This window comes from Bufo gargarizans, chromosome 11 (genome assembly GCF_014858855.1).
Source record: "Bufo gargarizans isolate SCDJY-AF-19 chromosome 11, ASM1485885v1, whole genome shotgun sequence".
Lineage (NCBI taxonomy): Eukaryota > Metazoa > Chordata > Amphibia > Anura > Bufonidae > Bufo > Bufo gargarizans.
The window spans coordinates 46,053,334-46,067,066 of record NC_058090.1 but is presented as its reverse complement, the minus strand read 5'-3'; the positions used below and the strand labels follow the sequence as shown (position 1 = coordinate 46,067,066).

The following is a 13,733-nucleotide window of genomic DNA, read 5'->3' as shown; positions in this document are numbered from 1 at the left end:
GCATCATAAACCATTATCATGCTTTGATTTCAGATCAGAGGAGCAGTGTTCGGTCTGGGAAATGAGGCCGTCACATGGAGCGTGTTTCCCGGACTGAACACACTAGTGTGAAACTGGCCTATCTGTATCCAGGGGCGTAGCTATAGGGGGTGCAAATGTAGCAGTCGCTACTGGGACCAGGAGCTTTAGGGGGCCCAAAGACCCTTGAGCCACAGAAGACACCAGTATTATAGAAAGTGCATGCCGGCTGGTCATGTTACACCTCTGGCTGGAGGGAAGGGGTTAGGTCGAGAATTTGGCATGAGGAGGGGGGGGGGGGGGAGGTGCCGTTTCAATGTTTGCCTCAGGCAGCACGAAGGTTATGTGCTCCCCTTCCCTGCCTCTGGCCACAACGCACTGAGGGAAGGGGGGCCCCAAGCTAAACTCTTGCACCAGGGCCCATGAGCCTTTAGGTATGCCTCTGTCTGTATCCCACTAAGTATATACACAGATTATTTAATAAAACATATTTTCAGAATCAGTTTTTTGGAGTGACACTTTAGTGTATTCTGGAGAGTGTACTAGTGGAGATTGGCTTGCAACTACTTGACCACCATTTGGCCTCATGGAGCTACATGTATAGAAGTAGAATGTCTGATCATGGAAATAAACTTTAAAACTGATTTTGATGGTCTTTTTACCAAATTGCTTCAATGATGGCGACTGCAGACAAAAAAAAATGCACTTAAAGGGGTTCTCCGGGAATTGAGAAAATGAAAATAGTTAAATATTACTTTATAATAAATATATTTCCAAATACCTTTCATTATATTAATGGCTCGTTTTGTCGGGGAGCAATCAGGGGAAACAAAATGGCCGCATGTCCTATTAGTTCGCACAAAACCTGTCCTGATCACACAGGAGGACAAGTTACTTCACTACACTGAGGTAAAGAGCTGCCTGATCCTCCTCTCTGCTCTGCTTGTCAGTGATTATGATCCTGAATACAGCTGATAAGATCTTCAGCTGAATCTCTGGGGAGTTTAGTTCAGAGGAGACATGAAGTACAGAGAGGACGGACAGGACAGACGGTGGTGATATGGAGCTGTGGTAATGGGAGACTGTATACAAGTGCTGCTGCTCATTACCCCCACCCTCCTCTCTGTACTTCATGTCTCATCATTTCCATTCCTACAGAGCAGAGAGGAGGATGAGGCAGCTCTCATTTTCCTAATTCCCAGATAACCCCTTTAATTAGGCCTCAAAGTTTACCTACAAACTATTAACTTATACGTATACATAGTATTAGCTGAGAACAGCTCGTGTTAGCTTGTTGGATGCAATAAGATGTTCTGTGTCTTTTAAAGGGGTTTTCCGAAACTTTTACTGATGACTTATCCTCTGGATAGGTCATCAGTATCTGACACCTGACACCTGAGACCCCTGCTGATCAGCTTTTTGTGATCAGCACTCCTGTGAGCGCCGTGGCCTTCTCCAGCTTTCCCTAGGCCATGTGACGTCTCGATCAGGGGTGTAGCTATAGGGGGTGCAGAGGTAGCAGTCGCTACCGGGCCCAGGAGCCTGAGGGGGCCCAAAGACCCTTGTGCCACATAAGACACTGGCATTATAGAATTTACACCTCTGGCTGGAGGGAAGGGGTTAGGTTAAGAATTTGGCATGAGGGGGTGCCCTGTCAATGTTTGCCTCAGGCAGCAGGAAGGCTATGTGCTCCCCTGCCCCTTGCCAACAAGCACTGAGGGACGGGGGCCCAAGCTGAACTCTTGCACCAGGGCCCATGAGCTTTTAGCTACGCCCCTGGTCTCGATCATTGGGTACGTGGCCTCAAGTGAATAGGGCTGAGCTGCGGTACCAAGTACAGCCACTATACAATATACGGCGCTCTGCTTGGTGAGCTGCGAGAAGGCCGCAGCACTCATGGGAGCGCCAGTGCCTTCTCAAACATCTGATCACCGGGGTGCCGGGTGTCAGACCCCCCACCGATCAGATACTGATGACCTATCTGATAATAGGTCATCAGTTCAGTTTGAAAGAGTCGGAAAACCGGTTAAATTGATTTACAAATAAAGTAGATTTAGCTCTTCATGTGGACAATGTCTCAGGGACATTTCTCACACACCCAACATCTTACTCCAGTGCGGACACAGAACAGGACGAGATAATCTTCTTTATATTAATTACATGTTATAATTGTTGGTTTAATACACCATATGTTCTTACATAAAATACGGGTAAATATTCTAATTAGAAATACGTGTAAACAGGTCACGTACCTCGGCTTCTCCTGGGTTTCAATCTGTCTAATAATACTTTCCATCCAGAGCATTAAATTGCGAACCATGCTGAAGAAATGAAACTTCTCAGCTGCACTGCTGAGTTCTGTACGGCGCCCGTCACAGGCGTCCAGGAGGGCTTTCCAGGCCTCTGTCACCTCCCTCTCCTTTGTCTGTATCTCCATAGCTTGATCGCCTGCATAGGCTGCATATAGACGCGTTGCTGTCTGTTGAAAACCCTGGACCTGTAATAATAAAAGTAAAACCCTTAGAAGATAAATTAGTATACCTAATATGTAACCTTTAAGGCCTCTTTCACACTACCGTTTTCACACAAGGAAACAAAAAAACGGATCTGTGAAAAACAGACTGCAAAACACTGAAATAGCCATACGGTAGTGTGAAAGAGGCCTAAAAGGGGATGGAGACCCTTGACATTTGAGATTTTTTATTTTTTTTTATATGTAAAAAACACTGACCAGATGTATCTGCTGCAACAATCTGGCACAAATTGGCCCATCTAAAGTTTCAATTTTTTTTCCCGTCATGCTCAAAAGAGGTAGGAATTATTCCAAAGTGGGTGGGGCTTCACTAAAAAGAGAATGTGGCCTAAAATGCGCTATTCTGCAGCAAAATGTTCTGGCATAAAAATCTCTCAGAGTATGCCAACTAATAGTTGGTATAGAGTCAGATTTATTATCCAGCCTGTGCCCCTGTGAAAAATCTGCTGCAGATATATACTGCCTGTGCAAGTTTACACAGGCTTAGTAAACCTGGGCCACCATGTTTTAGCTTGCAATCTTCATTCTTTCATTCTTTTAAGCCTACTACTTTGCAAACTGGTTTCAGACTTTGCTGACCCACCTAGTAATACAAGCTAAATGTGAGGTCTGTGTGTACAGGATGCTGCTGCCTTTACTAGCTCTCATGTATCAGCACACCTTCATTTCTGCACTGTTTTATGCTTTTAGAAAAGGGATGAGTATAGCAGAGAGAGCAGATGACTCCAGCCATGAGAAGACCGCAGCTAATAGCTATGTGTCATCAGCTCTATATAGTAAGCAGAATTATAGCCAGCTATGTGAAGGAATGTAACAGACTCTACGGCAGCAAAATGGTAGGACATATTTAATGAAGACTATTTACATCTTTGAAAAGATGAATATTCATAACTTGCACTGTGATAATGTTCCTGGGTTTCTACAACTTTACTACTGCAAACAGTGGGGCCACAGTATTACCTCGAAATTGTCTCCCAATTACAAAGGGAGCTTATTTTAAGGAGTTGACCTTTAGAAAAGAAAACTTACTAGTACAAATTATGTATTAAAAGGCTAATAAGGAAGATCTATAATTGATATACCTGTGAGCCAATAAAATGGATGCCACGTTCAAAGTCAGTGTGTACTCTGTGCAATGTCTCCGCAGTGTGTACATCTCCTCCCAGCTCCTCAGGTAACTCCTTGTGCTTTTCGTCAATCATGCTCAGGATCTCTGTTCCATCATAGAAGTATTTGTGTAGGTCATACGATGCAGACAAGAGCTGAACACGGGTGTCAATCAGCTCCAGTAGATCTGCCCAGCTCTCGTTGAGGTTGTCCTTCCATTCGGCAATAGTCACAGCTTCGGAATGACCAGCATCGATCATTTCTTCAATTAAAATATTCACATTGTCTATACGTTCCTGTCCAATTGCTCCTGTCTCTTTTGCAAAGTCGCGGAATTTGTCTCGAAGTATCTAGGGAAAATAATTTCGGCTAATTGAAATGTATGAGGAAAGATAAGACATGTAAACTCACATTCAAAAAGTGGAATTAGTCCTATTATGTGTGAAACAATAGATTTAATTATCTGTTAGCTAACTTTAATGGTGCATTTACACTTGCCGGCCGAGCAGGCAATTATCAGGAGGGGACCTTTCGTGGAGGTTTTTCCCCATGTAAACACAGCATAACGGTTCTATCCTGATCCTTCAAAAATAAAAAAATAAAAAATGTGCACTTGGCTTAACGTGCATGTTTCCCAAATGGGGTAATATAGGAAATCTGTAACCAGACACATTTGGAGGCATCTTATTTCCTGAAAAATAAAATGATTGGACAGTTGCATTTAACATCTACCATCGAGAGAAAGTCGGGAGGCTCCGATACACAGCAGATGGCGAACCAGTCCCACCAAAATCACCCGATATTTATCTAACACATGTATGGCCAACTTTAGGGTAGTTGAGATACAGCACTTTAGGGTGATCCAATACATACATGTAAGTCTAAAACTAAATGTCTAGGGAGAAGTAAAATCGAATTTTTGGGTTGGCTTAGTCAAAGTAGAGATGTGTTGGATGCGGACCATGAAAACCTACTGATGTGTCTGAAGAAAAGCAGCTCTGCATAATAGACCAGGCTAAAAGTGTTCAACAGTGAATTATAGGAAGTGTGCGGCTTGAATTATTTCTCATATTTTTACATAAGTAATGTACAGGGCCAAGTTAGAACCAGGCAAACATCTCCCTTTCCACTGCAAAAGAGGTTTGCATTTGGCGAGACATATATCCACATGTGACCTCCCTAAGAGCAGCTTATTAATACTAAAGTATGCCTGAATATTTGTAGCTAAGCCTGTACTGGAGCCTTGCATGATGCAGATTTAAAGGATACTTACAGTAACATGATCTAAATTCTGACCCATCTCCTGGGATGAGGCTTTGATGTCCCTCTCTGCAATCCATTGCTCCAAGTCTTCCACTTCGCGCCTCAGCTGAAACATGTGATAATAGTTGTCCAGTTTCTGTCTCTGCTCATCTGCTCTGTCCCTTAGTGCGGCGTACTGTTTCTCCAGATTGTCCTGGTGTCTTATTATCTGTTCACTATGAGAAGAAAATAAGAATTATTCATAATGTCTGGCTTGTGACTCTTTAAATAACCTCAGTTTTGAAGCCTCTTTGTAAGGACCCTCACTCTACTTTCACAAAAATTATTTAATTTTATAGAGTGGTATAAGTAACACATTTCTAAATCACTTCCTTTAAAAGAATCTGTCAGCATCCACATGAAAAAAAAAGCTATAAAGTCATGGCCACTAGGACCAGAGGCACAGGAATTGGATGCTTATAGGAGCCTCCTGTGTGTCTGTAAGCTGAAAACAAACATTGTGCTGGCACATTCCATAGAAAGGAGATGCCCTCTGCTTCTTAGAGAAATGCATCTAGCTGTACAATTGAAAAATCGGAAAAATTAGTCCGAAACATTAGGGAAGCCCAAAGTGACCTATTCCTTTAAAGTTATGATTGTACAAAGAAGCTGTCACGGTGGGGAGTGGGGGAAATACACCATACAATGTAAAGGGATAATGGTAGCAACTAGGCCAGGACGCCTGGAATCAGGGAGCAGGTCACCTCCTAAAGAGTCCCTAATCCTCGCCCTAACTCCTCACCGTATGAGCAGACCTGGATGGTGATAACCTGATGATGACCTGATAATCCCTCACATAGGAGCAGGGGAGAGACGACCTGTTCTTCCACGACTCGGATGAACAGGAGTCTTAGATGGTCTAGTTGCAGAGAAATGCCAAGAGGAACAGCAGGTAAGTTTCCAGTGGCAGGGATAACCACTGAACCTAGTACCCAGGAAGGCATGGTAACTTACCCCTGGCAGCTGTTGGACGGCACAACAGAAGACCACACCAAGGTAAACTTGAACCCATAAAACATACTGCAATCCAAACACCAAACAGATGCAGTATGTACTGACACACAGGAACCAGCACTCCAGCAACAGCTCACAGACTTGACATTTGGTTCACCCCTCCAGGAAACAATGAGACCCCCTTCTTGAGGCCACGACAGACAAACAGGGGAACATCTAGCATCCATGCCGGACAGAATAATACACCAAACACTGACCAGACACAGAACAACAACTAGATGAACAACCACCCCAGAACATATACCCACACCAAACATAACCACAGGTAAGGTAGGGAAAATGGAGGAGACATAAGGAAGACATCAATGTCCCACTAGGTGGCCCTCACACAGGAAGATGGACAATCTAGAAAAGAGCATAACTCCAGCACACACCAAGGCTGGAGTACAACTGACTCCTGGCCACAGGTATAAGAAGCACCCAGTGACCACACCCAATCAGGGGGTTAATCCTCACAGCACCAGACAGGGGAAGGCTACAACTTAAAGGGGAGGTGCACACACCAGCCACCACGTTGCCACCGGCAACAGCATGCACGGCAACCATTTCACGGTGCACACAGCCAAAGACAAGACACTGCCACCACATGCCATAACAGCAACATGTTGCCACCGGCAACCGCAAGCATGGCACAAGTGTCACGGTGCACACAGCAAAGGCCGTGACAGAAGCACACCTATTATGCAATCTTTTTTGGGGAAAATTCAGGTACACTGTAAAACCCCAGGCCCATCCTAAAAAAAAAATGTGGTTCTTGACCTCTAACCATGATTTTTTTTATTTCAAACAAGAGCCCAGTAGGTCTAAATGTATCCTCAGCCATCTCTACATACCCATCAGGATGCTCTAACGCCAGGAGTTTCTGAGATTGCTCGGCCAAATCTTTGATATTTTTTCCATATTGCTCCACTCCTTGCTGCAAAATCAGATGTTTCTTCAACATTAGAACAACAGTTTCTTCATCCTATTGGAGGAAAAAGACAACGTGAGGATGATGGCTACATGGAAAAGTGACCTAACAAGGTATTCTTCTCTGCACTGGGTACCAACAAAAACAAAAGCAAACTTGCTCCATTTACCACACATACAGTACATAAACTCTACTATACATGAACTAGACACATGCAGTACATTTATCACATATCCATACACTATGGGGGTCATTTACTAACCAGAAATACACCTACATTAGGCAGATTTCTGAAGCAGATTGCGGCGCAAAGGTGTGCAATCTGCGACTTTTCCCCACTCACGCCAGGTATAACATCTCGGGCCACAGGTTGTACACCTTTGTTATACACAGTCATGTAATACTGTACCAGCTGGGTAGTGGATATACTTAGTGCCAGAAGAACTTTCAGATGCCCATATTCAGAATGTATAAGTCCAGGGGCAGATTCATTTTAAAAATCAAAGTTCATAGAAGTTTTACGAATATCTTATCTTACAACCAGTATACCTTTGGCTTTTCGTCGCCCATCAAATACAGATGCTGTTCGTCGATCCATGCGCCTGCTTCATTGGCATCCATATAATACTGCTGGGCTTTATTTGCCTGGTTAAGGGCCTTCTGCCTATTGATTATTGCCGTCTGCAATCGATCCCATTGTTCTTGCAGCGATTGGTGCTGCTTTTTGATAAGTTCAGGGTCAACATCAGGTTCACCTTCCATAACCTCAGCTCTTCTAATAACATCATCAACTCTCGGACCATGACCTGCTATTTCTTTCTGCAAAGTCTAAAATACAAAAAAAGCTTTATTGGCAGCACGTTAACCATTCAAATGCAGTGGAAATAAAATATTGAATGTAACATTAACACCATGCTGACGGATAGGCCATCACTAGCTGATCGGCGGAGGTCCAAACCCCGCTTTCCTGGCAATCAGCTGGTCTGTGGAGATTTGTTGACGGTAGTCAGCACCGGATAGCCCATCACTTAAAATACCCTGGACAACCTCTTTATAGGGGTATTCACATCTTATAGCCAGGATATGCCCCCAATATCTGATAGGTGAGGGTCCTGTTCTATACTTATAACGGAGCCCAGAAAGTGCCGGAGGGTGCATCGCACATGCATAGCCGCCCTCCATTCATTTCTATGGGAGCGATGAAAATCAGCAGTGGCTCTGCTATTTCCATAAGCCCCATAGAAGTGAATTGAGCGGTGGCCGCGGTGCGCTTTCCATTCATTTCAATGGGACTGAGCGCGCCTCTTGGCTATTTTTGCCACTCCCCTAGGAATGAATGGGGGCGGCTGCCCATGCTCGGTGCACCCTCTGGCGCTTTGCGGACTCTGTTATAAGTATAGGTGCCTATGAACCTATCACACATTGGGGGCATATCCTAGCAATATGCCCCAAAATGTCAAAGATGAGATTAACCCTTTAAGCATTGTAAAAATGTGCGCAGTCATTCGAGTCACTTGCTTTGGTACATTTTTAATTAAAACGGAATGTTACAAAAGTTATTAATACTTATGTGGCTTCATTCAGCAATATAGATGGAATTCCTGTGAGCATATCCTCAATTCCGAAACTAACAAATGACCCCTGCAGTTTCGTGAATGCGGAACATTTGCAAAAACTTCTGCATGTATCCTAAATCTGCAGCACAACTATTATCTGGCGGAATTTAAACTAAATAAATATTATTATTATCAATTTTACAGAAGAGTTTCAAACTTTGCAATGTGAAGGGATCTGCAAAAGAGGTATCTTCCAAGACAGAGAACCATCTTGCCAGCACAACCTCTTGGAAGGGGCCCACTATGAGTCAAGATCCAACTTTCCAAAAAGCCTTGGGATTTGACAAGGGAATATGAAGCTGAAAAGCAGGGGTGAAAGAAACTGGTTTAATTTTAAACAGGGGTTTTAATTAGAAACTGAATGCGAGTCAAACATAACACTGTTGCACTGGTACAATGTTGACTTGCATGCTTGTCACTATTTACATTTGTCTTTATTGGATCCATTTACTGTACCAACTGTTATCTTATATTCTTACTTTTGGAAAATTAATGCAAAGAGAATTGAAAAGAAAAGAAACAATGCGAGAACAAGGGGGCACAACATAAAATTAGTTGCGGGTTAGATCAGGAGCAATGTCTATCATAAGAAAAAGAGAAAATGATATAATAAGGACAGACTGGATGGACCACGTGGCCTTTCTCTGACGTTAGTGTTGAGCGAGCATGCTCGGCCGAATACTAGTTCGGTTCGAGCATCGCTATGCTCGGCACATGGCGGTACTCGGCCGAGTACCGCATGTGCTCGAGAGCCATGCTCGAGTCTCCTGCCCGCACGTTTCGTGGCTGCTAAGCGGCCAATAAACGTGCAGGTAAGTATTGCCCTCTATGTAATGCCAGTAGCCATGTTGGCTACTGTCATTACAGTGATTGACTGGCCGGAACGCGTCATCGGGTGCTATATAGCAAACGATGACGCGTGTTTGGCTCATTCTAAGTCAGGGAGAGCTGAGGATAGGAAGGGACAGAGAGTGTAGGGAGTTTAATCGAATATTATAAGTGTACAAAAACGTTTCAGAGACACAAAAGTCCTTGTTACAGACTATTGTGTGTAACAGCAGCAATATATTTTTGTAGAGCAACCTGCGCTAAATTGCTCAGTGTTAGGGACAGCTGTGCATAGGAAGGGACAGACGGTGTAGGGAGTGTAATAGGAACATTTTTATACAAAAAACTTTTCAGAAACCCAAATGTCCTTTTAAGGACTATTGTGTGTGACAGCAGCAATATATGTCTATAGCGCAACCTACGCTAAATACCGTGTAATAGGCCGCTGCGAACAGTTAATTTATCCACGCCACATCTCCTGTTTAAAGTGTGCGCATCCCTAAAATATCAGTGACATCCAGTGCAGTTTTTCCGTAGACGGTGTTCCCTGCAGACTGTTAAATTATCCGCGCTACATCTCCTGTTTAAGGCTACTTTCACACTAGCGTTCGGGTGTCTGCTTGTGAGCTCCGTTTGAAGGGGCTCACAAGCGGTCCCGAACGCATCCGTACTGCCCTAATGCATTCTCAGTGGACGCGGATCCGCTCAGAATGCATCAGTCTGGCAGCGTTCAGCCTCCGCTCCGCAGGCGGACACCTGAACGCTGCTTGCATCGTTCGGGTGTCCGCCTGGCCGTGCGGAGGCGTGCGGATCCGTCCAGACTTACAATGTAAGTCAATGGGGACGGATCCGTTTGAATATGACACACTATGGCTAAATTTTCAAACGGATCCGTCCCCCATTGACTTTTAATGTAAAGTCTGGACGGATCCGTCTGAGGCTACTTTGACACTTACAATTTTTTTTACAATATAATGCAGACGGATCTGCTCTGAACGCATGTGTGAAAGTAGCCTAAAGTGTGCGCATTCCTAAAATATCAGTGACATCAGTGCAGTTTTTCCGTAGACGGTATTCGCTGCGGACTGTTAAATTATCCGCGCCACATCTCCTGTTTAAAGTGTGCGCATCCCTAAAATATCAGTGACATCCAGTGCAGTTTTTCCGTAGACGGTGTCCGCTGCGGACTGTTAAATTATCCACTCCACATCGTCTGTTTGAAGTGTGCGCATCTCTAAAATATCAGTGACATCCAGTGCAGTTTTTCAGTAGATGGTGTCCTCTGCGGACAGTTAAATTATCTGCGCCACATCTGTTGTGTAAAGTGTGCGCATCCCTAAAATATCTGTGACATCCAGTGTACTTTTTCCATAGACAGTGTTCGCTGCGAACTGTTAAATTATCCGCGCCACATCTCCTGCTTCAAGTGTGCGCATCCCTAAAATATCAGTGACATCCAGTGCAGTTTTTTTGTAGACACTGCGAACTGTGACATTACCTGTGGTACTTGTCCTGTATAATGTTTCCTCATCACAAATACTGTTGCAAATTTTTTTGCACATACACTTCCAAATCCTACGCTACTGTATGTGTGACATATTTTCAAGAATATATCACGTTTAAAATGAAGAAGCGGACAGCGGACGGGGAAGTGGCCGTGATGCTGATGATGCACGCAGAGGCCGTGGCCCTGGGCGCGTTGAAACTGTGCCTGCTGCCAGAGCACAAGAAAAACAATCATCCAGGATACCTAGCTTCATGTCCCAGTTTGCAGGGCGGCGCAGGACACCACTCTTGAAGTCAGCCCAGTGCGAGCAGGTGGTCAGTTGGATTGCAGCAGATAATGCAGTAGATAAGTCCAGTCTCAGTAGCCAGGAGTCTGGTCCACACAATCCTCACCCTGATCCGCCTTCCTCCCCCCATTTACAGAGTGGCCAAACAAGTGATCCCACACTCGGATATTCCGAGGAGCTCTTTTTAGCGCCATTACTTGATTTGGCCCTCTCGCCAAGCACGCTTGAAGAGGTACATGAGATCTTGTGCCCTGACTCCCAACCTCTTGAGCATCCACAGTCACAAGAACATGACGGTGGTGAACGGCAATTAGAGTTTAATGAGGTGGATGATGATGAGGCACAGTTGCCAATGAGTCATCTGAAATTACTGTCTCAAGAGGTTGATGAAGAGAATGAGACACAGTTGTCAATCACTGAGGTTGTGGTTAGGTCAACAAATCAGGAGGATGATCAGAGTGAGGAAGTGGAAGAGGAGGTGGTGGACGATGAGGTCACTGACCCAACCTGGGAAGGTGGCAAGCCGAGCGAGGAGAGCAGTACAGATGGCGAGGGATCTGCAGCACCGCAACACGGAGCACCCCCTTGCGGAAATCTCCCTTGCCAAAGGGTAGCTGTTCCGCATTCTGACGCTTTTTTGAAGAAATTGCAAATGACAAAAGAATAGTAGTTTGCAACCTGTGCCATATGAAAATGAGCCGGGGTGTGAACACTAGCAACCTCACCACCACCAGCATGATCCGCCACATGGCATCCAAGCACCGTAATAAGTGTGACGAACGCCTGGGTCCACAATCTGTGTCTGTGGGTCACACCACTGCCTCCTTCTCCCCTAAATTACATGCTGGCAAATCCCCTGTCGAAGATGCAGGCCGGGATGCCTCCGGCCCTGCACCTGGACCTTCGCAAGCACCAAAGCATCATCAGCGACCACATCCACTTCCGTTTCCCAGCGCAGCGTACAAATGTCCTTACCCCAGGCATTTGAACGCAAGCGAAAATACCCAGCCACCCACCCACAGGCCATAGCACTAAATGCGAAGCTTTCCAAATTATGGCCCTGGAAATGTTGCCATTTAGGCTAGTGGACACTGAGGCCTTCCGCAGCCTAATGTCGGCGGCCGTGCCCGCCTTACACCAACATGTGTCCCGTAACATCACACAAGCCCTGACCAACGCAGTTACTGGGAAGGTCCACTTAACCACCACGGACACATGGATAAGTGCATTCGGCCAGGGACGCTACATTTCCCTGATGGCACACTGGGTGAATGTTGTGGAGGCTGGGAGCGAGTCGTACCCTGGGATGGCACAGGTGCTACCGACGCCAAGGATTGCAGGCCCTAAGTCGATCAGGGTTTCTGCCAGCACCTACGTTAGTGGCTTCAACCCCCACTTCTCCTCCTCCGCCTCCTCCTCCACTTCCACCTCCGAATTATCCAGTCAGTCATCAGTCGGTAGCTGGAAGCAGTGTAGCAATGCAGTGGGGAAGCGGCAACAGGCCCAGCTTAAACGGATATGCTTAGGGGACAACCAGCACACCGCCGCAGAGCTGTGGCAGAGGATAGGAGACCAGGCTGAGCTGTGGCTCTAGCCACTCAACCTAGAACCAGGCATGGTTGTGTCTGATAATGGCCGTAACTTGGTGGCGGCTTTGCCCACATCTTCATGCCTTGCCCACATCTTCAACCTTGTGGTTCAGCAGTTTCTCGAAACCTACCCCAATTTGCCTGAGCTACTGGTGAAGGTGCGCCATGTGAGGGCACATTTCCGCAAGTCACCAACAGCTTCAGCCGGTCTGTCAATGCTGCAGCAGCGCTTGAAATTGCCAGCTCACCAGCTGTTGTGCGACGTGAGCGCGCACTGGAACTCTACGTTCCACATGTTAGCCAGGCTTTGTGAGCAGCAGAGGGCAGTAGTAGAATACCCCCTGCAACATGGTCGTCACCTTTCCAGTCAGCTTCTGCTAGCTCACCTTTTTAGAGGGTCAGCTCAGCTGCAGGCCCTCGTACATAATTTTTTAGAGGGTCAGCTCAGCTGCAGGCCCTCGCATATAATTTTTTAGAGGGTCAGCTCACCAGCAGGCCTTCACCTACAATCTTTTACTGGGTCAGCTCACCAGCAGGCTCGCACCTAAAATCTTTTACAGGGTCAGCTCAACAGCAGGCCCGCACCTCAAATCTTTTACAGGGTCGGCTCACCAGCAGGGCCGCAACTTAAATCTTTTACAGGGTTTAGCTCATCTGAAGGCCCTTGCATATAATTTTTTAGAGTGTCAGCTCACCAGCAGGCCTTCACCTACAATCTTTTACAGGGTCAGCTCACCTGCAGGCCCGCACCTAAAATCTTTTACTGGGTCAGCTTACCTGCAGACCCTCACCTAATTATACCTAATAGGTAATTTGCGCGCATGCTGCCTTGCTTGGATGTGGTAGCCGTAGCCGTTTCTCAGGCTCCCTCTCCTGAATCAAACACTGATTCCCCGTTACCCGTAGTTACCATTGTTTGCGCTGACAATAATATCGAAAGTTGATAGGCCAGACATCCGAATGGAATGTTGCCATCGCGGGAACGTGCGATCGGCCCCAGGTTAGCTAGAGTGACCAAAGCGG

The 13,733-nt window shown here is 45.8% G+C and overlaps 1 protein-coding gene across 1 annotated transcript in view; it reads right to left on the bottom strand.

Annotated features, from left to right (window-relative positions):
• LOC122921461 (spectrin beta chain, erythrocytic-like) overlaps nt 1-13,733 on the bottom strand; it is a 114,834-nt gene that overhangs the window by 27,241 nt on the left and 73,860 nt on the right. The window contains 5 exon segments of the mRNA XM_044271439.1: nt 2,271-2,515; nt 3,634-4,008; nt 4,932-5,136; nt 6,808-6,938; nt 7,434-7,712. Coding sequence (XP_044127374.1) covers nt 2,271-2,515; nt 3,634-4,008; nt 4,932-5,136; nt 6,808-6,938; nt 7,434-7,712 — 1,235 coding nt within the window.